This window comes from Thunnus maccoyii, chromosome 19 (genome assembly GCF_910596095.1).
Source record: "Thunnus maccoyii chromosome 19, fThuMac1.1, whole genome shotgun sequence".
In the NCBI taxonomy this organism is placed as follows: Eukaryota; Metazoa; Chordata; class Actinopteri; order Scombriformes; family Scombridae; genus Thunnus; species Thunnus maccoyii.
The window spans coordinates 2,311,439-2,338,217 of NC_056551.1; the positions used below are offsets into that span (position 1 = coordinate 2,311,439).

A 26,779-nucleotide genomic window follows, 5' to 3' on the forward strand; every position below is an offset into this window, starting at 1 on the left:
AGTTTGAGAATGATGGAGGATACTGTGCTCTTGGGCACTTTCAATACTGCAGAAATTTTCTTGTATCCTTCCCCAGAACTGTGCCTTGACACAGTCCTGTCTCAGAGAGCTACGGACAATTCTCTCAACCTCGTGACTTGCTTTTCACTCTGACATACACCATCAACTGTGAGACCTTATACAGACAGGTGTGTGCCTTTCCTAATCATGTCCAATGAATTCAATTAGGCACAGGTGGACTCCAATCAAGTTGTAGAAGCTTCTCAAGGACCATTGATAGAAGAAGAATGAATCAGAGCTCAACTGCGAGTGTCATAAAAAAGGGACTGAATACTTGTGTAAATGACATATTTCAGTATTTTATCTTTTATTAATTAACAAAACACTCCAAAAACCTGTTTTTGCTTTGTCATTGTGGTGTGTTGTATGTAGAGTGATGATGGGAGAAAAAAATTATTTGAATCCATTTTAAGATAGAAGTAGGATGGAAGATTTTTATTAAACACTAATAAAACGTTTAATGTGGGAGTTTAATGTCAAATGAACCCAAATGAAAACACTCAACCAGTTCAATGCTGAACTAATTTATTTAACAGCTGATCTCAAACAAGCATAAATATTATTGTCAGCATAACATTCTTTCATTGGATGCATCTACACACTGACAACTACTGTACAAGTTCTCACATACTCATACATCTTGGTCACTTACAGCTAGCATAGTAAAATAAATTAGAAATATATATATATTGAATACATTTAGTAAACTATGCCACCATTTACCAATATACATTGTAGCCTTCAGCTTGTATAGTCTAGTAGTTCCTGTACATTTAAAGTTCCACTGGCGATTTGCCCCACTGCCTGTTGGTCAGTACAACATCCAGTAAAGGCGACTTTTAAGACATCAGAACGCTACTGTTCACTGTACAAAATATGGAAAAAAAACATTTACACGCAGCCACAGAGTGACATCATTCTGTGTCACTGCTTTATGCATATATATCAGTATTGAGCAAATGTAATCTTTTCTTCTCCACCAGTTACAAAGACACAGCGCGGTTTTTCAAAAGCAAGTAAGGCAGCTGACAAAAGCAGCCTGACATTCTGCATTATACACTGATTGTACAGTCCAATGGTTTGTACAGCAGGGGAGCTGGCCTTTTAATGAACACGCACTCATTCAGTCCCGAGAGATCCTGTTCAGATAGTGTCAGTCAGATGAAATGCAGGGTTTGTAGCTTTTTTTGTTGAACTGTCTCTGATGTGAAAAAATCAGACGGCGTCATCAGAGGAATCTTGAATATTAAACCATACCAAAGTCGCATCTATCACTCCAAAACAAACCACGAGCCTCAGTTTACTCTAAAATATCAAAGAGCCACCTGAATATGAAATCATTCAGCACAACCAACAGATCAAATTCAGTCAATCAATCAATTTTTTGTAAAAATAAATACATAAATACAGTCATAAATAAATTAAAAAAAAACACAGGAAGTAAAGCAGAGTAAAGTAAAGTGCAAACAACGTCCCACAGACTCCACCTTTTACAGTGTTCAGGTGCTTTACAGAGAGGCTCGGCACCCAAGGCACTCACGGGAATCTGATCATTTGACACAGGCAGCAGTCGTGTTGAGTGTTACCTCTGCTCGGATGTCATGCCATTTGACTATAAGGAGTGTTTATTTGCATCGTACAAGCCGGTGAAGTCAGATGTATCCCACAACCGGCTTCTGTTCACAGCTCTAAACTTTACAACAATGACCTGTTATTACTGAACAAACCACAGATCATTGTGATGTTTGAAGAGAGGAGCTCTGTGCGGTAGTGTAATCCTCCCGACAATATGTAGAACAGCATCTTCCTGTTTGATTTCTATTTTTTTCTGAGATTTGAAAGAAGTATTTTTAATTCCATTAGTCCCATATTCACGTTATAATATTTTCTATTCTATCTGACGCATACTGCAGTTGAAGCCGTAATCAGATTAACATTATTAAAACTAAAGTTTCATGACTTGTGTTCTGTAAAAATCAGGATTATTTAATTTGTTAAAGACCCGATTGTTGCTCTGGAGGCAAAGTTAAAGCAGCTTAAGCCTGCTGCTATGGCAACAATAAAATCACTACAAATCCTACAGAGCACATGGAAGAACAGACACAGATTTGTAAATGGTGCTTTGCCTGATTGGAAATTTCTACAATTATGGCAAGAATTCAAGCTTTTACTTGGTAGGGAGTGCAAAGTTTTCCAGTGCTTCACAGCAACCACATGACATCATATGTAACATCCAAAAATAGGGGAAGCTGTTCTCCTGATCTTTAGTATTAAAGACTACTTCTGTTTATAATCCTCCCTCACTATGATGACCAGCCCCCAAACCTATCCAAGTAGCTTCAGTCAGAGTTGGTCTCGTTGTGCTGTTTCTCTTGCTGTCACTCAGTTTACAGGGAAATTTATAATTCACAATAATGCACAATAACTGTGTGTTCAGACAGAGAATCTTGGGGAACAAATTCAATGCGGATTAGCACAACCAAACATAAACGAATACCTTTTTTTCCATCCGCTCTTCAAAGCGTCCTCGCTAGCAGCCACGTTCGTTGCACCCCACAGTGCAAAAGTGCAGCTCGGAACAAAACATAATAACAGTTGTGCTATTTCTAGATCCTCGGCTTGATAATATTTCAAAATAAAAAGGATTCCTTCCTTTGGAAGCATGAATGTGTTCAAGTAATTTCTTGACAAAATGTCTATGGAAAGTTCATATTTGGGCCTGAGGGGGGCGCCGCAGTGTCCATGATAGAAAGCTTCATCCTCTGGGGAGAATGAATGGAAATATTGAGATATTGAAAATGACAAACACACAAAGCATTGTGATTGTTTTGTGTGTGTGGCTGATCTATTCTGCAGGAGGTGTGTGCTTTCACAAAGTCAATGTTTTTTTTAGAATGCTGTCACAACCTTCATGCAAGGTAGTGGACGTAAGAATAAACAGTGGCGATAAAAAGTAGATGAAAAAAAAAAAAGATCTTGACCTGTTAGAAGCTAGCTGCAGCTGAATCTATTTTTACATAATATGACACATGCACAGTGGAAAGCTACATACCTTAAAGGGTTACATCCTCATCAGCTATGGTCAGAGTCACTGTACTTTTGATAAGTAGTGTGCAGGTCTTCCAGTAGGGAGACATGGGAAATGCTTTTGTGATTTGTCTTAGCAAAGCCCTTCAAGACAAAGACGATACCCACCCAGCAGCACAGTCAGTGCCCACATTAAGCAAGTACGTGTTACTGGAACACCAGTAAACCACTTCAATGAATTCAATGTAAACGTTTGTCTTTTAAGATAAAGTGAACAGGTGTTGAAGCAGTGCTGGGTATTTAGAATGCTTTAAATAAGAGCAAACAACAGAAAAAGCTTCAATCAAGTTTTCGTCCATCCAGGAAGTCTTCATTCCTACTTTCAGATTCTCTCCCTCTTCGATCACATATCCTATTTATCCTTTAACCCTGGAAATTGATCATTTGACATAAATGTCTTTCGTTTCAGCTGCTTTTCAATCTTCGGCCCCAAAGAAAAGCAAAAAAAAAAAAAAAAAACCTTTGGCCCTTGATCTCCTGTGTCCGCTTCCCTCCTCACTGTGACTGGACACCCAGTGTGATCTTGAGGTACTCGTAGACCACATAGCTGATGCTGACGGATGGAATGACCTTCATGAAGTTGGGTGCCAGGCCTCGGTAGAGTCCCATGGCCCCTTCGGTCCTGACGATGTGTCTGAACAGGCTTGTCATGTTCATCTGAGGGCCTCCTTCCAGGGTAGCTGAGGAAAAACGGAGGAAAGACCATCTGACCAAACACTACGCCAGCTTCACTTCTTCAACATATTTGGCTTTCTAGAGGCTGCTATTCACACAGCGAAACTTCCTGATTATTAAATAATATTACATTATAATGTTTCTTCATATCCTCCTGAGATGATGTCAGCAGCCGTCTAGACTAGACACAGCAGAGTTACCTTGCGCCTGCATTCGAGTCCTGACCAGGGCGAGCGGGTAGCTGGCGAGCTGTCCACACGTGCTGGAGGTGGTCCCGCAAGCCAGGAGCACGAACACTCCTGGATTAGCGCTGTCTGTGGCGTAGCGCTGCAGCCAGGAATTCTTCAGAGTCTGAGGAGAGGAGGAAAAGGAGTCAGATTCAACTAGAAAAAAACAGATAAGCCATCCCCACACACCTGACAACTTTTGTATCAAATTGTTGCAGAAAAAGGTACCAGAGCAAAAAACTCTCTCTTGAAAATAAAAAGGGAGTCAGAGGTCCAAGCAGCAAAGTGTTCTTTTATTGCCGGCAAAAAAAGGGGAGCAAGTAGCACTTTTACAAAGAACCAAATCGCTCCAAAGGTTTTTTCTTTGGGGCATTGTTTTTATGTCCTTGGGTCGGCTTAGGCCACACCTTATCATCCACCCTCCCTAATTTTTGACCAATTATTATGTTACTTTTATCTCCGTCACTCGTTGTTGGTCAAAACTCTTCAAGACAGGTTTTGAGCTGTTTGAGGATATATACTGGCATATTCAATTCTACCTGATTATATCCAATTTTTATATATAAGTATTGGGAATCATTTTACACCATTATTGCCAAGTTGTCTTCTGGCCTTTTATTTTTTTATAAGTTATTCTAGTCATTTTACACCCTTATTTCTTGATCTCCTCCAGAGAGTATTTTTGAAAGGTGAAGACTTGCAGACCCAAGCAAAGTGACATGTAATACAAACACACTCAAATTTCTCCAGTGTATGATTATGATTCTTCTACCGTGCCTCTATACGTACAGTGTGATTAAATATGGTTCATGAGATTATAACTACACCAATACAAAATTGTATCACACTAGCCCTTATTGCTTATAAACTTATAAAATCAATCTGCATAGCTTAATATTGTCTTTAAGCACACCAATGACATTTAATGAAAATACACCACACAACCACGCACCTCATATACAGCCAAGTCGATGCCAGCGTAGGGGATGATTCCCAGCATGTTGGGGACGTAGCCCTTATAGAAAGCAGCCACACCCTCCTTCTGGAAGATGTGTTTGGCACAATGCAAGATGCCCGAGTACTGGCCCGTCTTCCTCAGGGCTAACCGTGTCTTCAGGACCTGAGACGAACAGGAAGTGATGTCAGGCCTTCCGACGGATGAGAGTAAACTCCACTTCTAGTCGCAGAACATCTTTCATACTTGTACATACATGTAAGCGTGCATTATCTCCCATATTAAAATAAGTTGGGTGTTATGAACCTCGTTTACATAAATGACTTGCTCACACTTTGTGCATAACTGAAGGTCTGTGAGTCTGCGTGTGAAGGTCTGTTTTCCTCCAGATAAGAGGTCACAGTACTGTTTCACATGATGGGTTCAAGGCTAAAAGTTAAAATGGGCAGTCAGTCACAAGACAAACATAATCCATGTGGATATTTCTGCATACAAACACAATGTATCAAGAGTTGCCACATAGCATTTATACAAAACTTATGACCACTTATTTTTTTATTTTTAAGGTGATGCTTAAATGATTGTTTCATTCTTTCTGTGTTATGTGCTCTCTCACCTCCATGGGGTAGATGCTGCTCTGAGCGATGGCTCCAGCCAGAGAGCCTGCCACCAGTCTCTCCGCGATGCCCAGCGTCTCCTGGTTACTTCCAATTAATCGTTTAATCTGACAGACAAGACATCCTCTTTTGTTAAGCGGTAAAACACTCATAAATGCTTACTGAAGCCAGAGCTATACTGGTGCGTACCTGTTCGTAGGCCATGAACTTGATAGCAGACTCGGGGGCGATTTTGATAACATTGATGCCGTTCCCTCGCCACAGTGACCTCACACCGCCCTCCCTGATCATCTGGCCGAAGCCACCGGCCATGTGCATGCTGTTGCTCTTGGAGGCGTGAACCTGTGCAGGCAGGGAGCAGGACAAACATGTATTCATTGTCCTCTTCAGTTGGTCTATAATGAAAACGTCAGCTGTGTTTTTACCTGCATGAGTACTTTGAGCCTATCCAGTGGTGCAGTGCAGGTTCGAGACACTGCGCCGGCTCCTCCTCCGGCCACTAGGTGTCGCCACCACATGCCTGTATTCTTCTCTTCTGCTGTGAACTCATCAGGCACCATCAAACTCTCCCCAACATCAAAGATCTGCAGAGGAAGCAAGAGTTTTTCAGCCTGGTGACACTATAATCCTGAAGACATAGACAGAGCTGGTGACAGGAGAACACCATGAACTGTTGCTGCGAGGTGTTTACTGTAATGACACTGCAATGTTACTGCTCCTCAGCAGCTGGTTATGTATAAACAAGAATGTGCTGCTGGAAAATCATGTGACCCTCATCCCTGATGGGCTTATTAAAGTATTCAGTACTAGTATAAATATTAGTACTATTCCAATATTTACCAGTAATTTAATCAGCTGTGAGATGACACTAAGACGGCTCTTTGATGTGCTTTGTTGCAGGGACTTGTTCGTTAATGGTTGTCTTTTGTTTCCGACATCACATTAGTTATGAACAAGCTGTTGTGTGCCCGGTTATTAAAATCGATTCCTATTAGAGCTACGAGTTACAGCTGTAGAGTTACACTTTTAAAATGATAATAATTAGAACTGAGATACGGCACCTGTCACCTGACCTCCCCTAGACAAATCAATCCCACCTGAGCTGGTCTCTAGTCAATGATTTATTGCCGTACCAGAGCTGACACAAACTGATTTTAGTAGAAAAAGATTTTGACTTGATTTTGATTGTGACGAGCGGAGAGGAAGACTGTGTACCGTGGAGTGTTTCCAGTAGAGGATGATCTCAGGAATGTTGTCTGCTGGATGTAGGAGGTGGTAATCCCGCCACTCATTCCAGTCAATTGTCATTGTTCCGTTTTTGTCCATACTGGGGATGTAAAATAACACAGCGGATACAGACTGTTAAGAGATGTGTGACAGTTTTTGGATAGTGAAGCACAAAGCTTTCTGCTTACATGCACATTAATGGTGACATTTGTTCTTGTGTATTCTGCTGTAGCAGGATACTTTCATTTGTGATTTCATTTCTTCTGAAAGTACCAGCTGGTGACTGAATGAGACAGTGTTAGTGCAGCGCGGGCTGAGAAAGCAGACTATAGAAGCTACTACTTACTACACGATAGGGGCCCAGATATGACCCCTCCTTATTCTGAGACCAGCCAGAGAGAAGAACAGACAGACACACACAGACAGGAGGTTAGAGGAACGACACAAGGATCACACTGAGCGATAACAAACACAAGCCAGAAAATCCTCAGCTGGATGGAAGCCAGGGTTGAGCTGAGGAGGGACGAAGCAGCAGCAAGCACCCTGGTGGACTGTGATAGGCTGAGAAACCTGTCAATCTAGCTACATTTATGGGCATGTTGGGGAACTGAACATACCTGTCCTCGGGTCTAAATATCATCTTAAAAATAGCTACCCATCAGAAGAAGCTGTTGAGACTTTCTACTTGTAGATATGTTGGAGGATTTCACATCGACATCCATATAGTCAGAGTTTTCTTAAAGCCAGTGTGCATCTAGAGACCCTGAACACATCGGCTTCAACAGTCACTGCCAGATAAACATGAGTAGTGACAGGCACCATACAGCTGAAAAGCCTTTTCAGACACAGAATATGTAACATTGCTGGTTTCACTGAGCTGTTAAAGTGATGGATTTTTGTCATTCGGTTATGTTATGTTAATGTTATGTAGGGTTTTATTCACACATGACAGTACTGTTATAAAAAAAGAGCCACAACGCTGATGTGATATTTGGTTCTACCCACGCTTCCTGTTTCTCTGCACTGTGCATATTTAACCTGCTGCTGCTGCTGCTGTAGCCTTTATGTTAATGTCACGGTATTTAATTCAGACTTGTGTTGGAGGTGTTACAGGTCAGACCTAGACCAACCGACATGTTATAAACTGAAGAGATGCATGTGTGAAAGAGAAGAGTGCTGCTTTAACTTCAACAGATATGAAAAAAAAACTGGTGCTTTGTGAGGGGGGTATACTGTACTACAATACCTACAACAGCTCATCAGAATCAGATAACACATAAAAATGAGAGTTATAATATCATAAAATGAAAAGAAGGGAGACATCACACACTCACAAACAGAGACTGAACGGAGCATACAGTATCAGAGGCTGTGGATCGCAGCATCACTCTCACCTTTTGAGAATCTTGTCAGCCTGTTCCTCAGAGATGTTCACTCCCAGGTCACGCAGAGACTGCATGATTTCTTGTGAGTCGATCCGACCTGCACCACAGAAATGAATTAAGTTATTTATTCATTTAAGTGTGACACATGGTAGCATTTTAGTAGACAGTTAAGTAGTCACAGAGAGTACAACTCAGCCTGTGAGAACAGTTGTATAAAGATATGGATATTTACCAGGCAGTGAGGGTCTAACAAAAAAGGTGCCTTATGGCTGATGGGAAATGTAGGATCCAGCAACTGCAAGTCAGGATATCTCTGCCTTTGCTGCTTCACTGTTCAATATTCTTCTTTAATCTCTCTCTTTGTATGGACGTGCAACACTTAATTGCCCTTTAATTATTTTATGATCTTGGTTCGATCTGTTCTCAGTACCCTACAGCAGACATGAAAAGTTGTAACAAGGTTCCTCACCATCGTTCTTCTTGTCCAGACTCTTGAAGACCAGCCGCAGTTTCTTCTCGTGGTCTCTGAGATAATGAACAAACTCCTCAAAGTCTAATTGTCCATCCAGGTCTTTGTCTCCGGCTTTTACTATTTTCTGAAAAGGAGAGCAGACACAGGAGAACCCTTAAGAGGACTTGCATCTGGTTTCAGACACAAACATGTGAGGAAAGCAGCTGTGGAGAACGGAGCCTGCTGTTAAAAAAATGTTGGCTCATTTTTGTATTTAAGCAATGTCTACATGTGTAAGTAAGCATGATGCATTAGGGGTTTATACAGTAAGATAATTAACTTGAACTAATTCACCATGGTTGTTAAAGATGTGACAAACAGCAGTAGAAGTCAGAGCATCTCCTGCCATCTGTGCAATGTTGACTCAGTCTGCAATTTAGAGCACTTAACAGCCTTCACACATATCAGGTTAAGAGTCATCTTAGACAATCCAGGGAACCTTCTGTCAAGCCAACTGGAACCAGAGTTACCTGGAACATGAATATACACATATTGGAAGGAAAAGGCTACCTGAAGGAAGGAGCAGCTGGGTGTGTAGGGCAGAGAGGAAATCCACATGATGCACCTGAGCAATACTTTACCAAATGACTTGCTCTGTTAGTGAGGGGGCAAAAATGACTGAGCATCACACACAAAAAAAAATCAACCATGTGCACCACTGGACTCACAGGATGGAGCCCAGTACATGTTCCACTGTTTGATGGACTGGCTGTGTTTTTCCACTAAGGAGCAACTATTTGAACAAGTGTTTTCTCATGTTTCAGCCATTTATGTCTGCTTTTAGACACACTATGTTGTCATAGCACTGTAATGTAAGTGCAGTAGTGAGTAAACATATCAGCAGCAAAATGTTGGTTAAGTATCAAAGTCAAAGTCTCATAATGAGCAAAGTACTTTAAAACTCTGCTTAAGTACAGTAACAGTACTAAATGTATTTAGTTACTTTCAACCACCTCTGCAATTAGTAGATTTTTATGCTGTAAATTCAAACATCATGACTGCCTTAAAAAAGATAGAAAAACCACAGTAAAAACTTTGCAGAGTTGGTTGGTCATAATATGAACATGGCCATGTGATCTGTAGAAAACTGGTGTAAATCTGTTTATTTGTTGTTGTCTATATGTCTGTTCTTCCAAGAGTGCATACGTGTTGTAAAGTCATTCAAATCTGTTAAAGTAATAGACACACTGAAGTAATTTAATCAAGCTACAAAAGTACATGATAGATCCAAAATTTGGAGAACTGAAAATTTCAGACTTTGGCACAATCTAGTGAATCTAAAAAAAACACTTTGTACACCTACACACTCCTTTACTGACACCACTGTTTTGTCATTTGTTCTCAAATCAGACCTCTGAGCAGTTTACAGTAATATTCCTACTGTAAAGAACCACCAGACAGCAGACTGACTCTGTTTCCCAGAGACATTACAATGCAGTAGGGATGTGCAGAGAGTCCAGTATTTGTATTTGTGTCTGTATAAAAGTGGAAAGAGGCTTACAAATCCTGTTTTTGCTTTTATTACACTTTTAATTTTAGAAAATTAAAGTGTTACAATAAGTGTTTATGAATAAACTACCTTATGAAGGAGGTCCCAAAACTGGGTCTCGAACTGGAGTCTCCCAGATCATAGACGACTGTGCTGACTACTGAAGTAAAACTTTACTCTTCACCTCTTTGCAGACAGACCTCTAACTAACAAATATTTAAAAAAAATATTTGTATGAAACAAATATTCGTAAAAAACCCACTATTTGTGCTTTGCCAAATAATGTATTTGTATTTCAGCACACCCCTACAATGCAGGTTCCCAGGTTGATAACATTACTATTGCTTCTAATTCAGTCTAACTTAAAACATGGTTCAAAAGACGCTACTTAACATAAAAATTCACTAATTTGCATAGATTTGTTGACAATGGCAAAGCACCATATCCTTGGCAACAATGAGTAGAAATAATTATACAAATACACAACTTCTAATTAAAGCCACACTGGTGTTCATCATTTGACAAAAACTATTAGTAAAGACAGGTCACACCATTATTACACTGAGAAACATCTTTCATACAAGACAAAAAGAACATAAACTCTGCACCTAATTAAGCCTTAAAGGTAAATCACACCATTAGAATGATTAGTATTCATTCATACCTTTTTCCACATATGATATGTCGTCAGTTCATGTGAGGGGAGAAATAAACTCAGCTTGAACACTGATTTTATTTCAGATGGTAATCCATTTGTTTCAAAGTATTCAAATTCATTGTGGCCCACATTGGACACTGGCACATAGAGACACAGACACATCAGGTTTACTCTATAGTCCAACAGAAAGTACTAAAGGATACACATACTGTATAGAGAGCTGGTTGTAATACTGAAAACCAGTATTATTAGACTACAGATATACAGCAGTGGGAGCTCTACACCCGCCCACCAAGACACCAGCCTGCCAGTCATTGGATCCATTTACAGAGATTAAACAGCACTCCCATTGGATCATCAACGGTTCACTAAGTAATCTCTTAGAGAGCACAACAGCAGAAAATGTGACTCCATCATTGACTGTACAAGTATTAAGGACAAAACAAACATGGGTAATACATTTTATAAAAAAGATACACAAATCATTTCTCAGAGTGTGAACACTGAGCTTCAAGGCAGAAAAGTAGTGACAAAGCAAAGCCTTACAGTCATTACACACAAAACACTGAAAAACAGTGACACTGATCACTGCAAGAAAGCTCATTTATCAGTGAGATGATTCAAACTGTACAGACCTTATTATATATAAATGAGTTAATCTATCATGTGCTAATAGATGTACAGATAACCACTGTTAATCTTGGTTCAAAATAGAAGTGGTTTGAAAAACGAAAACTATCATTTTAGATTTTAAAAATGTTCAAGTTAAAGTTAGAGTTGAAAATACAGTTTTAGTTTTTATTCCATATTATTACAATGATCAGCAATGAGGTGGAGCACTCTCATACTACTCAATAAATGACTGAACACAGCGGACAATGGTTGAGTAAGCGGCAACAATGACATCATCATCTACTGTATGTGAGCAGACCGAGGTTGAATACATTTTGTTTCACCTGAAGCAGTTAGAGGATGTCGTGCCTTTTCTCAGGAACAGAGCGTACGAGTTAAATGCAGCGAGGTGAAATTAGTGACTCAATAAACCATTTAAACAAATGTATTCAAACAGTTGAGTCACTGCATTTCATGATTTTCTAAGGAAGTGAGGGTCTGTGAGTAAAACAGCAATGCAAACTGTGCAGCTGTTATGAGATGTTTTGACCAAAGCTGCTTGCTGCTTGATTTTATCTAAGGCAACTTGACTTCTCCCACATGATCATTATTGAGGAGCAACATATGGTGAAACCACAGTGGCAGCTCATTTCAAACACAATGCCTCATTCCTTTGATGCTTGAATAAATTGGCCACCATTCAACAGCCAAAACAATTGTGTAACCGGTGAATATTCAACCACATCAATCTCTAACATAAGTGGTCATTTGGGCAAAGACCAGAGAGGAAAGCCAACATCTCTAATGAATGTTTGTTACAGTGACCTTTACCTTTAAAAGTCTTTAAAAGTCCATTTCAGAACAGTTTTCAACAGTGTATAAAGAATGGAAAACAGGTTGTTTCTGCAAGCAACTGCACATGATCAGCTTTGGATGGACTAGTCTTATGAAGGGATGGGAAAAAGCCTGTACAGCAAGTAGGAGCAAATCAAAGGAAGGAAAATATGGTATTTTGGAAAGAGTTAAAAAGCAGTGAAGATAAAAATGCATGCTAAGCTCATTGAATGAATAGAAGACAAAAAAAGAAAAAAAACAGCAGTCCAAGCAAAGGCTCCTGTTTAATCCCCAGAGTGGCACAAACATTCTGCAGTGCTTCTGCAGCGTAAGCAGCACTTTGCTCAAGGCCACCTTCACAACTGAGCAAAGGCACACATCCCTTCACAGCTCTAAGGGAGCTGCTCGGCTGCCAAAAGATCAGTGTGGTTGTACTTGTGAATGCGTGAGTGAGGAGCAGTGTGTTCCTAGAAAAAAGTCCAGTGAACCAACACTGGGTAAAGAAAGGTTAACAAGACTGAGAGTCTACATCCATGCTAGCGGCTCTGTGAGGCAGTACTTAGGCCTTAGGTCATTGATTTGAATGAGAGCAGTGTGTTGATGCAGTGGGGGTGCCAACATAAAGGGTCGTCTGGCAAAAAAGTTGAATCTGGATCAACTTTTACAACAACGCAGTGCAACGTCATCCAGCAAGGTGCTACGCTGACCAATTATATACATGAATATGGACTTTGGTGGATTTGATGGATGTAATGTGAACGTTGTATTTCTACTGTTTAAATGGTAAATGGTAAATTGACTGTACTTGTATAGCGCCTTTCTAGTCTTCTGACCACTCAAAGAGCTTTTACACTACAAATCACATTCACCCATTCGCACACATTCATATGCTGAATGGGTACAGGGGCTACCATGCAAGGTCCCAACCTGCCCATCAGAGGAAACTAACCATTCACACACATTCATACACTGATGGAACAGCCATCAGGAGCAATTTGGGGTTAAGTGTCTTGCCCAAGGACACATCGACATGTGGACTGGAGGAGCCGGGAATCGAATCGCTGATCGTCCGATTAGTGGACGACCTGCTCTACCTCCTGAGCCACAGTCGCCCACATTCATTGCGTTTTGGTGTCTGATAAGACATTACTCCAACTGGACTTCCTGGATATTATTTCATTGTCTCCGCAGTACCTTACACAACATTCCCCCACCAGCACAGCCCCCTGTGCTGTGCTTCAGGGCTGATTTCAGCCTGAACTGAGCAATGGGAATGCCAATAATTGTACAGGTATAAGTCATAAACCAAAGCATTGGGCAAATTGAAATGTTGACCCAATGGTGGCGCTACATGAGAAGTCAGTGGATCAGCAAAGGTATAACTATTTATCCTGAGGGGAACATGAAAGTCTGAATTGCAATCTATCCAAAAGTTTTTGAGACGTTCCACTCAAAACCAAAAGTATCTCACTGAGGGTGGGACTGAAAAATCAGGGGATCATCAAAGTAATTAGGATCCATTGTCTGGGAACTGTGAAAGTCCCAAATTTTGGTAGATGATGAGGACAGATGTTCAGGACAATTTAAATCTCTGACGTGATGGTTTTGCAGGATAAAAAGTCAAGGCATGAACAAAGTCGTTAAGATTCATCCTCTATATTTACTCATGCCTGTACCAAGTTTTCTTTGCAATCCATCGTGTAAGATATCTTAACAACAAAAGCTGTGGACCGACAGACATAGCCATCTCCAGAGCCTCACACTAGAGTGACTTTCTCTAATATAATCACGAGTAGAAATGAACCTGACATGAGATTCATAAACACTTCAATCCTAAAAAAAGAACATGACAGATTTGGTAAGTATCAGGTTCTCATCACCTGTAATTTATTGTTGTTATTCAACTATGGAGGAAAGGTTCATTCATAAATAATCCTCATCAGTAAGTTGAGCAGTATCTCTCCTTATAGAAACTATCCTTTGAGTGAGATGTGGTTGAAAGCTCTGGTAAAAGGTAATAAGTTGACCTTGAAATGAGATGTTATTTTTTGGAGGGGAGGGGGCATGGTCAAGAGTGAACTTTCACATTCAGTTCTACATATCAGACCTTGATCTACGTTACAGTATACTACTGTAATATGAGAGGAAGAGGATGCAGACAGCTAATTTATCCTACCTGTTGAAGATCTGTCGGTGGTGCCACCATGATTAATACTGTGGTCTTCTTTGGAGTAACATTACTCCTGCTGATTTCTTTACCGTCAGAGGAGTGTGTGGTCTTTCCCTGGGGATCGGTTTGCAGCTCTCTGCGGGTGCCAGTCGCCTCAGTCTCTTTCTCCTCTGGCAACTGGGTTTCAGCAGGCTTACATTGTGTCCTGCCAAAAAGTCTCTGGCACAGGAAACTCAGCATGTCCTTCAGCATCCTCAGACTGGGATCTACTGTGTGAGAGTGTGTGATGAATGTGCAGACTGCCCTCTGCTCGAACACAAAGAGGCCGCTTAACCGTGTCTGTCGGCTAAAGCAAAGAGTTGAACTAGCAGAGCAAGTGTAGAGAGGTCAGCTGAGGACACGCGGGACTCACTGCACTTCACTGCTCCAGCTCAGCGTCTCATCTTCTTACGATATCACACGTCCAGGCTCAAGTCCACAGGCATCAAATGCAGCAGGAAAAAAAAAAAGAAATCCTCCTAGCTAACTCTTACCATGTAACTTGTGAGACATGAATAGTTCTCCAATGATCAAAGCAATAATTTCCCGCTGTAGATATTTCATGCTGAGTATGTTAAAACGATGGCAGCAGCAGCAGCAGCAGCAGACAGGACTTGCCACTTAGCCGGCTTCAGTATGAGCAGCCAGAAAAATGCAGCAAAGAGAGCCTCTAGAAACCTGCATCCTCACTGCAGCTGAGCCCGACCAATCACTGCAGTCTGTACTGGCAGGTCCGACTGTTGAGCCATGGAACGAGCCCCTCAGCCAATAGAGGACAGGCTAGCAGCATGGAAATTAATTTATGCCTTCAGTTGTCGGTCAGAGTAGAGGGAGGGGGTAGGATGAAGCCGAGGGTTTCCCCTCAGTTGCACCTCCCTCTCTGTAGAAAATCCGCTGAGTGATGACTCCCTCCTCCCTCCCTCCCTCGCGGTCCTCTGAATCATTCCAAGCACATCGTCAGCATCCAGCAGGCGATCCCATCCACAGCGATGACCGAGCTCCGCCGCGTTTCAAGTCTGAGCACGTACTGGGTTCCTCCTGCTGGGAGGACTACAGTATGACGCAGCAAAGTAGGTCCATCTCTGCATAAAACCCTCATTACTTCCAGCTGCTCTCTGCAGTCCTGCTTTGCTGACTGCACTGCTTTCAGTGTAACTGATTACTGACAGAAACAGGAATTCTCAATTACAGTACGTCCACTGTAAAAGCTGCAAGAAGTCTCTACTCCCAAGTCTCTACCCACCAACACGAGAGATTTTCACCATTAAGCAAAGAAACACTTTTAGGTATTGATGGTTAAGGCTGGTTTTATTCTATTTCTTATTGTCAACAAATACAATAAAAATAGCACTAACAACAATGTGTTAGTCTGTTTTCACTACCCTGTCTGTCTATTGGTCTATTGGTTAGTACTGAAAATAAAAATCTTTAAAAATAGCTCACAATAATATAATTTTGTAACAACTGTTGTTTTTAGCAAACAAACAGGAAAATACTCAATTTGTTGGGGACTATTTTCAATGGTGGATGAATTCACATTTGTTGCTCTAGTGAGTATTTCTGGCAGCAGGGCGGTGTGTGTGTGTGTGGGATTGAGTGAAAATAAACTACAGTGTGTGTGTGTTCATGATAATGAAGGAACATGTCAGTGCAGCAGTGTGGCTCACTGATGTGTTTTAATAGTTTTTGGAGAATAATGCAGCTCTACAGCACAGAGGAGTAAGATACATCAGGCTTTGATACACACACACAGTACTGGAGAGGATCACGATGGAAATAAGCCTTCAGGCTTTATTGTGTTTTCATCCTTGGTGATTTTTAGTGTGTGTAATGACTGCAGTGCAGTATTATATGTGTTGTTTAAAATCGTCAAATAAATTCATTCACTCACAGTGGTTCTGGTCTTTCGTAGGATTTGTATAGAATGTTTTTTGACAACCTGGGTTTTTATTTATCTCTGCAGGTCTAAACTTCACTCCTAATGGTTATGTTTATATTTTAATCAACAATTTAACTGCTATAGTTTGAGGATCTGGGCACATTTCTAGAGTCCAGAGGGGAAAGTAACACCAGCATGCAGACAATCAGACTGGTTGTTAACTATTTCCCAGTTTTATAGACTATCTAGTCTTAATTATTTGGAAGAAGAAATGCTCTTGGGTAAAAACCTTAACAAATATGTAAGTCTTTCCTAACAGATGATTTGGTTCAGATGCTAGGGGTGACAGGAAATAAGTGTTGCTTGTTACAACATGGAAAAAACACTTTCAGTTTGGGTTCAGGAGGGAAATTCTCCACATTTTTTATGATCAGAATTACAGATTTAGATGATTATGCAGCCTCTCTGTGTTTCTGTTGGACAGTATTCGGTGGTTTACAGTATTTTACACTAAAGGCATTTTGTTAGGACAAACACACATTCCCAGCCGTAGACTTTGAGCGGCTGTGTCATAAGAGAACAAGGTCTGCTGCAGGTAGATGAGCTGTTGTCTGTTTTACTGGCTGACAGCAGTGAGTCGGCGGTAGATTATTATCTGTGAAGAGGCGTGGAGAGGCCTGGAGAGTCTCCTTCATGGAGAAATGCTTCTTATCTCGCAGGAAGAGGAAGCGTCACAGCGTTTACTACGCTGAGTGTTTGTCTTGAAAGGGGAGCGCGTTACATGTAAGGCTGTAAAGATATAAAGGTTCACAGTGGCTGATCAGCACACTGTTCAACACTGTGGTCAACTACAGTCATGTGACTTAAAAACCTTAAAACTCCATTTATGAGAGTGACGGGGGAACGTTTGATCCATCTTCTTATCTGCAGCACAGGAGAACTTTTCATCAAATAAACAGCAGATTCTCAGTTGAATCAACACTGAGAGCAACACAGACAGACAGAAAGGTGTTCCTACATTGTTTCTTTACGTCACCTAATTGTGCTGTATGTCTGTATGGCCACGACCAACAATTGTCTTCTTCAGTCAATTAATCTTTTGATCAATTAAGTAACCAACAGTCCACAAAACCCCAAAATATCAATCACCTGAATGATCGTATATGACAAAGAACAGCAGCACATCCTCACATTTTAGCTGCTGTTTGATAAATGACTGACACAGTTACTTAATTATCAAAATAATTGCAGATTTATTTTCTGTCAATTGACCAATCCATCATCTAATCGTTTCAGCTCTTATTGGACAGGAGTAGACTCATCTGAGCCAAATAATAAAATGATGAAACACATAAAATGATGCCAACTGTAATTCCTTTTCCTCCTCTAGTAAAACACAAAGTGTTTGTAAGCAATGATGCATGTTAATGTGGTCAGAAAAGCAGCCAGTTTCAGACAGGAAGCTTCTGTCTCTCCTGGCACAGTCACACATTAACAATAGATGAGGCAGTGACACACTAATTAAATAACTTGTCACAAACTGGCTTCAACGTTACACTTGTGCTCCAACATCACTGAACATGAGGGCTTTCATTATGCAGCAATCAATCTGCACTCAAGAGCTAATTACTGCTAATTGGTTTATCCACACAATGGACAAATATTAACTGATACATTCACTCAGGTCTGTGATTAATTTGCATTTAGCTGCCTGCTCCACCAGTCTTTACACCTGTCAATCAAACAATCGGTAATAGAAGAAGTGTGGTTTCACAGATTGTGTTGCACCAACGAGGTTCTCCAACAGCCAGCACAGCTTTCATTACACACGGCTGTGCGGTTCTTTATATCATCAATGTCATTAATTCATCACATGGACCTGTAAACCATCGTCAGTGTTGATATCCCAGAAATGTTATCAATGATAAGTTTGTAGCTCTTGTATCTGAACCGACTTTACAAGGTGTGACACGACTATCTATAAAAAGATAACAGCAAAATAAAATGTTTACTCCTATGTAATCAAAAGAAAGCGTGAGATACATTCTCACCACATATTCTGTGTTTCATTCTGTGTCTGCCGGGGGTTGGAGTGTGGAAGGAAGGTGAAGAGATGAACCACGGGACACCTATGGGTTCATCCCTCCAGTAGAGTTCAGAGAAAATCAGTGCCACAGTGGATGAACACCATTCTTCCAAAAGATATTCCCTCATCTGGTGTTTTGATGATGGTGGTGGAGAGCGCTGTCTAACAAGTCGGTCAAAAATCTCCCATAGGTGTTCAACTGGGTTGAGATCTGGTGATTGTGAAGGCCATAGCCTATGATTCACATCATTTTCATACTCATCAAACCATTCAGTGACCCCTCGTGTCCTGTGAATTGGGGCATTGTCATCCTGGAAGAGACCACTCCCATCAGGATAGAAATGTTTCATCATAGGATAAAGGTGATCACTCAGAACAAGTTTGTATTGATTTGCAGTGATCCTTCCCTCTAAGGGGACAAGTGGACCCAAACCATGCCAGCAAAATGTCCCCCACAGCATAACAGAGCCACCAGATCCCCTCACTGTAGGGGTCAAGCATTCAGGCCTGGACCAGTCCATAAAAAAGTTATGTTTTTTAACATCCAAGTGTTCTATTTTCACATGGTCATTGATAATATGTTAATGTTTTACAATGATGTGTTGACACATGGTGATATGAGTGTGTGTTGGTTCATGCTAAGCTATATCTTCAGACTGATTATTTTACAAATTCTAAAGATAAATGAACCAATCGACAAACTGTGACTGAGCAATAAAAGCATTTAACTTGGAGATTTGACTTTGCATGATTCTGCAGGTTATGTGTTGATGGCAGAAGGGTCTAAATCTTTAAGAGGTCTGCTCTTAGAAAAACAGCTTGAAAACTGATTTTCTGAGACGAAATTTCAGTCACGGATAAAAGGATTTTGAAGGAAAACAACAGTAATAATGTAGGTCAACAGGAGGCAGTCTGTCTCATACTGTATTTGGACTTGGCTAAAAGCTGCTAGATTCCTGACAGGGATGTTATGACCCTGGACTGTGGCTGGGAAATGCAGCCAACCATAAGAGCTGCTGTCAGTTAAGGTTTAGAACATCATGCTGTGTGTGCATGCTTATGTATAAAGCATGTGTGTGTGTACATGTGCATCAGCAGCACACACCTCCTTACTTACAACGTCCTAGACCGGTTTATAGTTTAACCCTATGAGTATGAACATTAGCTGTTACGTAACAGCCTGGGGGATATCCCTGTACCTCTGAACCCAGAACAAATCAGCGTGTCAGTGCAGTCTTCACACCCCATTTCCTAGTCGTGTTACAGTTGACACTCAAATGTCAAATCAGACAAACTTGAATGATGTTCATCATATGGCCCGGGGGAAAGCAGCAGCACACAGCTTTTTATATCCTACTGATGTCTTTCTTGTCAAACCTGCGTTAGCTGATTTTATGCCCACTAGGTGGCAGCGAAAACAAGTCGAGAACACAACGTTGACATATCATTACCTGTTCAATTGATATGGCAGACCTGTTAGCAAACAGTTGCTTATTTCTGCATCCAGCAGTTGCGGAGCAACATCATCATTAATTTGGAGTCGTGTTTCTGTTGACCTGGTGAATGTAAGTCCAGTATTCACTCTCCTGTTCACCAGCTGGTCTACAGCTAACTGTGTCTGTTTGGCTTTTGGTGTTTCAGAAAGCAGGTTCAACAAACTCTGAGTTTAACAATGAACTCTGAGTTGATGAACGCTGAGATGGGAAACTCCAAGTTTTCAGTTTCAGAACAACTGATCAGAATCAGTTCAATCAACTCTGAGTATGTTTACTATGAATTAAGCGCATGCATGATGAATGAAAAAAGCCATCATCAATGGAGCTCCGATACTACGATTCACCATGGCTACAGGTAAATAAAAAGGCAGAGCCTCCATTTGAATCCAGTGAACGTAGAGATATTAATGTATGTGTACATTCATACGCTGCACATTTATCTTTACAAATAGAGCCTGAGTCAGAACAGGAAAAATGTCAATAAGTTAACACAATAAAGTTTTATTCAGTGTCGATCATTACTTCATCATTTACCAGACTTATATTTGCTTAATGATGATAAAGTGGAATCTGACTGTATCAGGCTGCAGCTACATGACATTTTAAATATATTTGTTCAGCTTTAATCTGACGGACAAAACACAGGAAGCAACAACTAAAGATGAAAAATATAGTTAAAGATTTAAAAGCTATATAGATCAAAGACATAGAGACATGACCGTAAGCTCACAGTCTGATCAGTAATAATGTGTTTGGTGATTTGTACTTGCTGTGTAATATCTGAATGTGAGAGAGAAAAAACGCTGTTCAAAGAAATGACTGACGCACATTAAAGCGGTAACTTTGGAAAGTCCTTGAGTAACTAAACTAATATCCAACCAGGAATTAGACTCTGACAGATAGTGACCCTCCACTAATGAATGCACTTTGATACGGACTGAACGAATGAGGAAATGAAACAGCGTGTCTGGCTCTGTAAGAGGGAGGAGACAGAGAGAGAGACTCAGGGTTTATTGAGGAAAACCTGCCAGTGAGCAGGTTAACTTTACAGAGTCAGTTACTGCGGTGACTGACCCCAAGTTTAAGTTAGCTCTCTTTCTGGAACTGAAAACCCAGAGTTTCCCTCAACTCAGGGTGAACAAACTCAGAGTTTTCACTAAACCTGCTTTCTGAAAGAGGGCCCTGGTAGTGTACAGTGGCTTTTTAGAGCTTTTTCTCTGAAAACAGCTGCCTGCTGAGACTGAAAACGACACTATGAGAGCGCTGAGAATGAACCAAAACAGTAAAGTTACAGCTGGACAGCTCAACAAAAGTACATCACACTGCTTGGTGTGAAATGTGAGATGTTATCATCTGTGTTGATCACACACACAGCAGGATGGACCCATAGATCCAAGCTGTATAAAGGCTTCTTCTTCTTCTGGCGCTGCTGAAGCCAATCATAAACGTTCAACTATTCGTGTGTTCAAATGTTTGTTGTACGGAGCTGTTATTTGTCTTCTTGAGGCTTTTCTGTTAGCTTTCCATTTTCCCAGCTATTTCACACAACAACCGCTGACATTTTGTCCATCTTCATTCTAAACTCGGAGGACGACTGCATTTCTGAGACGCTGACACACACTGACGTTTCACAATTATTCTGGCACCAACAACGAAACCATGTTCAGCCACTGAGATAATGACTCTCACCCATTCTAATGTTTAGTCAAGCAGTAACTGAAATTTGACTGCAGGCAATCATTGACTGTTTCACTGAAATGCAAAAGCATTGATGAGTATGTGTACCTTCTGTATATTCAATACTGAAAAAAAACATAACTCTCAAATCTCAAAGGAAATTTCTTTATTTATATCCTGTGTATTTCAAAATATTATTTTGAAATTGTAAAGTATTATTTTGAAATACACTGGAGCAAACCTCCTTCTCTGTGGTCTGACAGTTTCAAGTTGCAGATACAGAAGCTGGAAACAATGGATTGTTCTTAGAGGTTAATCCTGTGACCTCTGTGGTCTTGGACATTTGCCACCATGTCAAACCGCATGCAGAAAGTATCGTAATCCAGGATTATGTGACTATCCTCAACAAAGAAAAGAGAAATTTCCAGAGAAGCAGAGATTTCCACAACTTTGCTCTGCCTACAGACCAGATGAGTTGGGGAGGGATTCACTCAGTTACTATTTCTGCTAAGTAGCTGTTATTATAACAAAGCTTCATTACATGACAGCAATGGCTACCCTGTCTCCACCACTTTTCCTAATTTACTGATGTTGACAGATGTGTCATGGTGACAGCTTTACTTCCTTTATAGAAGATTCATTCACCAAATTCCAGTCAAATAGCAAAGAAACTGTGTTTCCTCTCAGTATGATACAGCAAGTACAACACACCAGATCTAATGTGTTTTAAATTTCCATAGCTCATGGAAAAACAATTGCACATAAACCCACGGTGGTTAGCTTGTCTTTCAGGTACTGTAGCTGTTTTATTTATTTAAATAAAACATCATAATAAAAGGTTGTGATGTCAAACACTGGCTCCCGTTCAGGCTGTCCTGTCACACTTTGTATGCAGACAGAACTTGACTGAAGTCTGTTAAATCCCTGCATGTGTTCAAAACTTAAAGTTAAAAGCAGGTTAAGTTTGGCTAAAAATTTTTTTTTTTTTTAGATGTCTTGGTTACATACAGTATATTTTTCTCTGACATTATTCGTCAGTGTGTAGTTTCTTCACATTGAAATATGTGTTGAAACAACATCTATATCCTAGATGTCTAAACACTTTCACTTTTCTACCAAACTTGTTTTAAATGAGACATCTAAATGTCTTCTGGCCTACAAAGATAACCAAATTATTGCTTGCCAAGTCACTAATATATCTGATTCAAAGAGCTGTGAGTCTTCATGTTTCCCAAAATGTTCCATCTGTTTTACTGTACATTTGTCCGTTTCTACTCATGCTTTCAGTATTAGTACTATCCCTGCTGTTGTACTGTGTCTTTGTAAGTAACACCCAACAGGTTGTCTGTTTCTTCTCTTCTATCCTGCATTCATCATTTTCTTTTCCATTATATAAATATATGTATGCACTGTTATCTTCCAACTGGAAACGCATTTTTAATTTTGCACGTGGAAACAATAAGGGACAGCAACGCAACCAGATGACAGGGAGAGGGAACAGGGAAAAAAGCATTACGACATCTCAACTGAGCTGAAACCTGTTGACTTACCATTAGCTCGTGTTCAGTGCGATGAACCCCTAGTTTCTTGAGCCCAATCGTCAGGTCGTTGACACAAATGCCCCCATCACCGTTCACATCCAGGACCTGGAACAGCACTTTCAGCCTGTGTTCCTGCTCAGGGCCTCCACATATGTCGCATGGATGAGCTGCTTGGCTGGGGTCCGAGTTCCAGTCACCGGCCACCGGCTGCCGTGTGACCGGTTTAGATGGTGAAGCTGAGGGGGGGTCCTCGGCGTGCCCCCCTCCGCCGCCAGGGTCGACCCCTGGGTGGGTCTCGGCCGACCGGCACTGGCAGAACACATCACTGAGCAAGGCGGGCATCAAGGAGCCCTGCTGGTGCATCATCAATGTCCGTCACTGTTCAGCTGTTGTATAGCTCGAACATAGACTGTCTATCAAGATATATACAGATATATACAGTCTAAGCTCGACTCGTAGCTTCGTCAGAGAGCAGAGGCCACTGTTCACCTCGAGCCCGGACTACCACGTCACATGTCCCTCCATTTCAGCCGGCTCTGAAAGCATAAAAACTACAACTGCCGGTGAGCTTAAACCCGGCTTTTCACCACTAACACATCTAATCATTCGCGGAGCTCACCTGAGACAGAAAAGCGACCTCTCGGTAATTCCTCTTGCTCACTTGGCGCGGCTACCGAGCGTTTTCAACGTAACCTAATGTGATGTTGTATTAGCGAAGGATACGTGGTGCCGGGTGTTTCGTTTCAACGAGTGACCGTGTTAATTGGTGACTCTCAGCAGAATGCATTTGTGGTTGTCGTAGTGACGGCAGCTGTGGAAAACACGACCAGAACACGTAGTTGTCCTCGTAAAAGCCTTAAATTCTCTTAAATTGAATGTTCAGTATAGTATATATTCGTCTGGTCCTGTTTGTGGAGAAAAAACATAGATTAGCATAGCAGCTAGCGTCTTCTGAGGAATTTGACATTATACAGATTAATTGGTTGAATATGGGCCACTTTCCAATTGAGGATAACAGCATAAAAACCCAAAATAAACTATATGTTTGTTTCCCACATTATAAGAAACGTTACTTGGGGTGAATGCGTCTTGCTGAGCACAATTTAACTTACATAAACGAGTGGCGTAGATAATACACACAAATGAGTATGTATTTAAAATTGATTAAAGTAAAACTGAAGGCTGTTCTTGTATTTTTCAATAGCTGCCGTCCCTACGAGCAACCAAAACTCATTCGGTTGAGAGTCACCAGTTAACACGGTCACTCGTTAAACCGCAACACCGGGATGAGGAGGACCCTGAGCTGTCAGCGCCCTGACTGAAAATACTGACTGAAAATACTTAAAATACTGACTGAAAATACCTTCACAGCAGAATGTTAGGGTTCATACTGAGCTCGTGTGTCGCACATCACGCACAATACGTTTCCTGTTATAAACACCGTTATGGAGAAGTGTTCATCCCGATGTTTGAATACCGTTAACTTCCCGACCGTTGAAGAGAAAACGATATTTGGCTCCGGGAACCGGGTGCGCCCAACGTCTCGCTTTAAAACGCGAGATTAGAGCGTGATCGCATCAGGAGTCTAGATGCAGACCTACACGACACACCCACTTTACTACATGACACGCCCACTTTACTAGACGACACTTTACTGCGCGACATGTCCTTCAGCAAATAACTCGTGAAAAACTTAAATGGAAAATAGAGAATGTTTAAAGACAATATAAGAATATAGAACAAAAGTCAGTGAATATTGGGAAATCTGGTGACAGTTATTTCAGGATGAAACACTTTGTACTGTGGCCAGTGCAACATTTCTCCCAGCATCAGCTTTTTTTTTTTTTTAAATTGTGAGTTTCAAGCAATTAGCACTGTACTTATTTCATGTCTATGAATAAAAGGTAATTCACACCAGAAACCTTGTAGCTGAATTTATCTAATATGTAAAACTTTGGTGGAACATGGGCAAACATGTGCTCCCTGTTGTTAGATAATGCATGTATGATGCAATGTTATGATATAACAAGACAAAGTTAAACATTTTCTGAAAAAAGTTTTGAATGGAAAACCCTCTTCAAGACCTTTCCTTTTTCTACATTATTTTATTTGAGAAACATGGATCTATTTTTTTCTTTGTAAAGTTAAATTAGGTATTGGCAGTGTTGGGTGATTTGACCATAAACACAGTGAAACAAAGGGATTTTGTCATTGTTGTTATTTTTGTCATGTTTTTTTTTTTTTTTTTTTTTTTTTTTTTTTTAGCTATTCTGTAAATAGCTAGGAAATGTAAATCAGGACTGCTTTAAGCCAATACTGGATTTACAGGATTCATGAATTGAAGTATCTTTATTTGTCAGGTATTGAAATAACTGGATAAGCTAAAAGCAGACATCATCTGGATGTTTATATATATAATATAATATAAAATTAAGATTTTATCTATATTGCCCAATTATTATTACATATACAGTCAAAAGTGTGGGCACACTTTCTCATTCAAGTACTATACTTCAAATGATACTAGTAATCCGTCTATCAGATCTTTGTCATTTTAGTGCTCTATTTAGCACTACAACTATTGCTGAAATGGCTCCAGCAAAACTTTTTTTCAGCAGACATTTTGACATGTGACAGTAGGAAAATAATAAACGTAATGATGGCTGAATTGCATTCAGGTTCAGGGTCTTGGTATTGTTTATGCTGGATCACTGTCACAGTGTCATGGCTTACTGGGACAGAGCCATCGTTAATGTTATTTTGTAACACCTGTGCTTTTCCTATTATGACAAGTCTAAATGTCTGCTGTGAAAAAGGCCTGTATGCAACTGCTGCCACTCTTCCTGCTGTTAATTATTAATACTACTACTACTGTTAATACTAGTATATTTACTGCCAGTAAAGATACATATGTTATTTTATGTAGATAACACATCTTTAGATTGCTTTTTTTAGTACTTCTGCTCCTGCTTGTTTAAGTTACTACTACTATTACTGTTAATACTTGCCTGACTATTGGTACTGCAAGTACTGCTATGCATTGACTGCTGTTTGCTGTGCTGTGGCAAACTCATTCTAATGACTCAGTAACAGATGAAAGGACTTCAGGAGGGTCTGACCCTCCCTAACCCTTTGACAATGTCCCTTCCAAATACGTGCTTCCTGTTGTCCAGAATTCAATGTAAACAGGTTTATTTGAATTCTCTATTTTTATCTCGTATTTATGAAGAAGAGAAAAAGTATAAACAGTAGCTAAGCTGCTAACTGGAAATGTGTTCTACTAGTTTCAGCCACAAGAGCTCAGGAGTGCACAGTTGTACAAGCTCCTTTAAAAGTTCCTTGTGGAGTTTTTGATTACTAGTGCAGTTATGGAGCAGTGTTTTGATGACTAACTTCCTGTTCTGTTTGTATCTTGTGCTCCACTAACATGTGCACGAGGACACACGCATACACTCATGAGCATGTGAGTGACTAGATACACATCACTGCTGACAGTTTCACACTGTTAAACCGACTGAGAGTTGATGGTGGTATTGTACCAAAACACATAGCAA

At 40.5% G+C, this 26,779-nt stretch overlaps 1 protein-coding gene across 4 annotated transcripts; it reads right to left on the reverse strand.

Annotated features, from left to right (window-relative positions):
• Nucleotides 1–568: 568 nt before the first annotated feature.
• slc25a25b (solute carrier family 25 member 25b) lies at nt 569–24,779 on the reverse strand. Of its 4 annotated transcripts, none has more exons than XR_006092521.1 (11): nt 23,235–24,779; nt 8,703–8,829; nt 8,243–8,330; nt 6,837–6,948; nt 6,047–6,205; nt 5,811–5,963; nt 5,621–5,728; nt 5,002–5,169; nt 4,023–4,173; nt 3,113–3,827; nt 569–2,822 (listed from the first exon to the last, which is right to left on the reverse strand). XR_006092521.1 is itself a non-coding variant. In XM_042394590.1 (11 exons), exons 2-11 carry the CDS (start codon nt 23,565–23,567, stop codon nt 3,643–3,645), a joined length of 1,584 nt encoding a protein of 527 aa, XP_042250524.1. In that variant the 5' UTR covers nt 23,568–23,576; nt 23,845–24,779; the 3' UTR covers nt 569–3,642. The 4 variants fall into 4 exon arrangements, 3 of the variants coding, with proteins under 3 accessions (XP_042250524.1, XP_042250523.1, XP_042250525.1); XM_042394590.1 differs by having other exon boundaries at nt 569–3,827; nt 23,235–23,576; nt 23,845–24,779; XM_042394589.1 differs by having other exon boundaries at nt 569–3,827.
• Nucleotides 24,780–26,779: the final 2,000 nt, after the last annotated feature.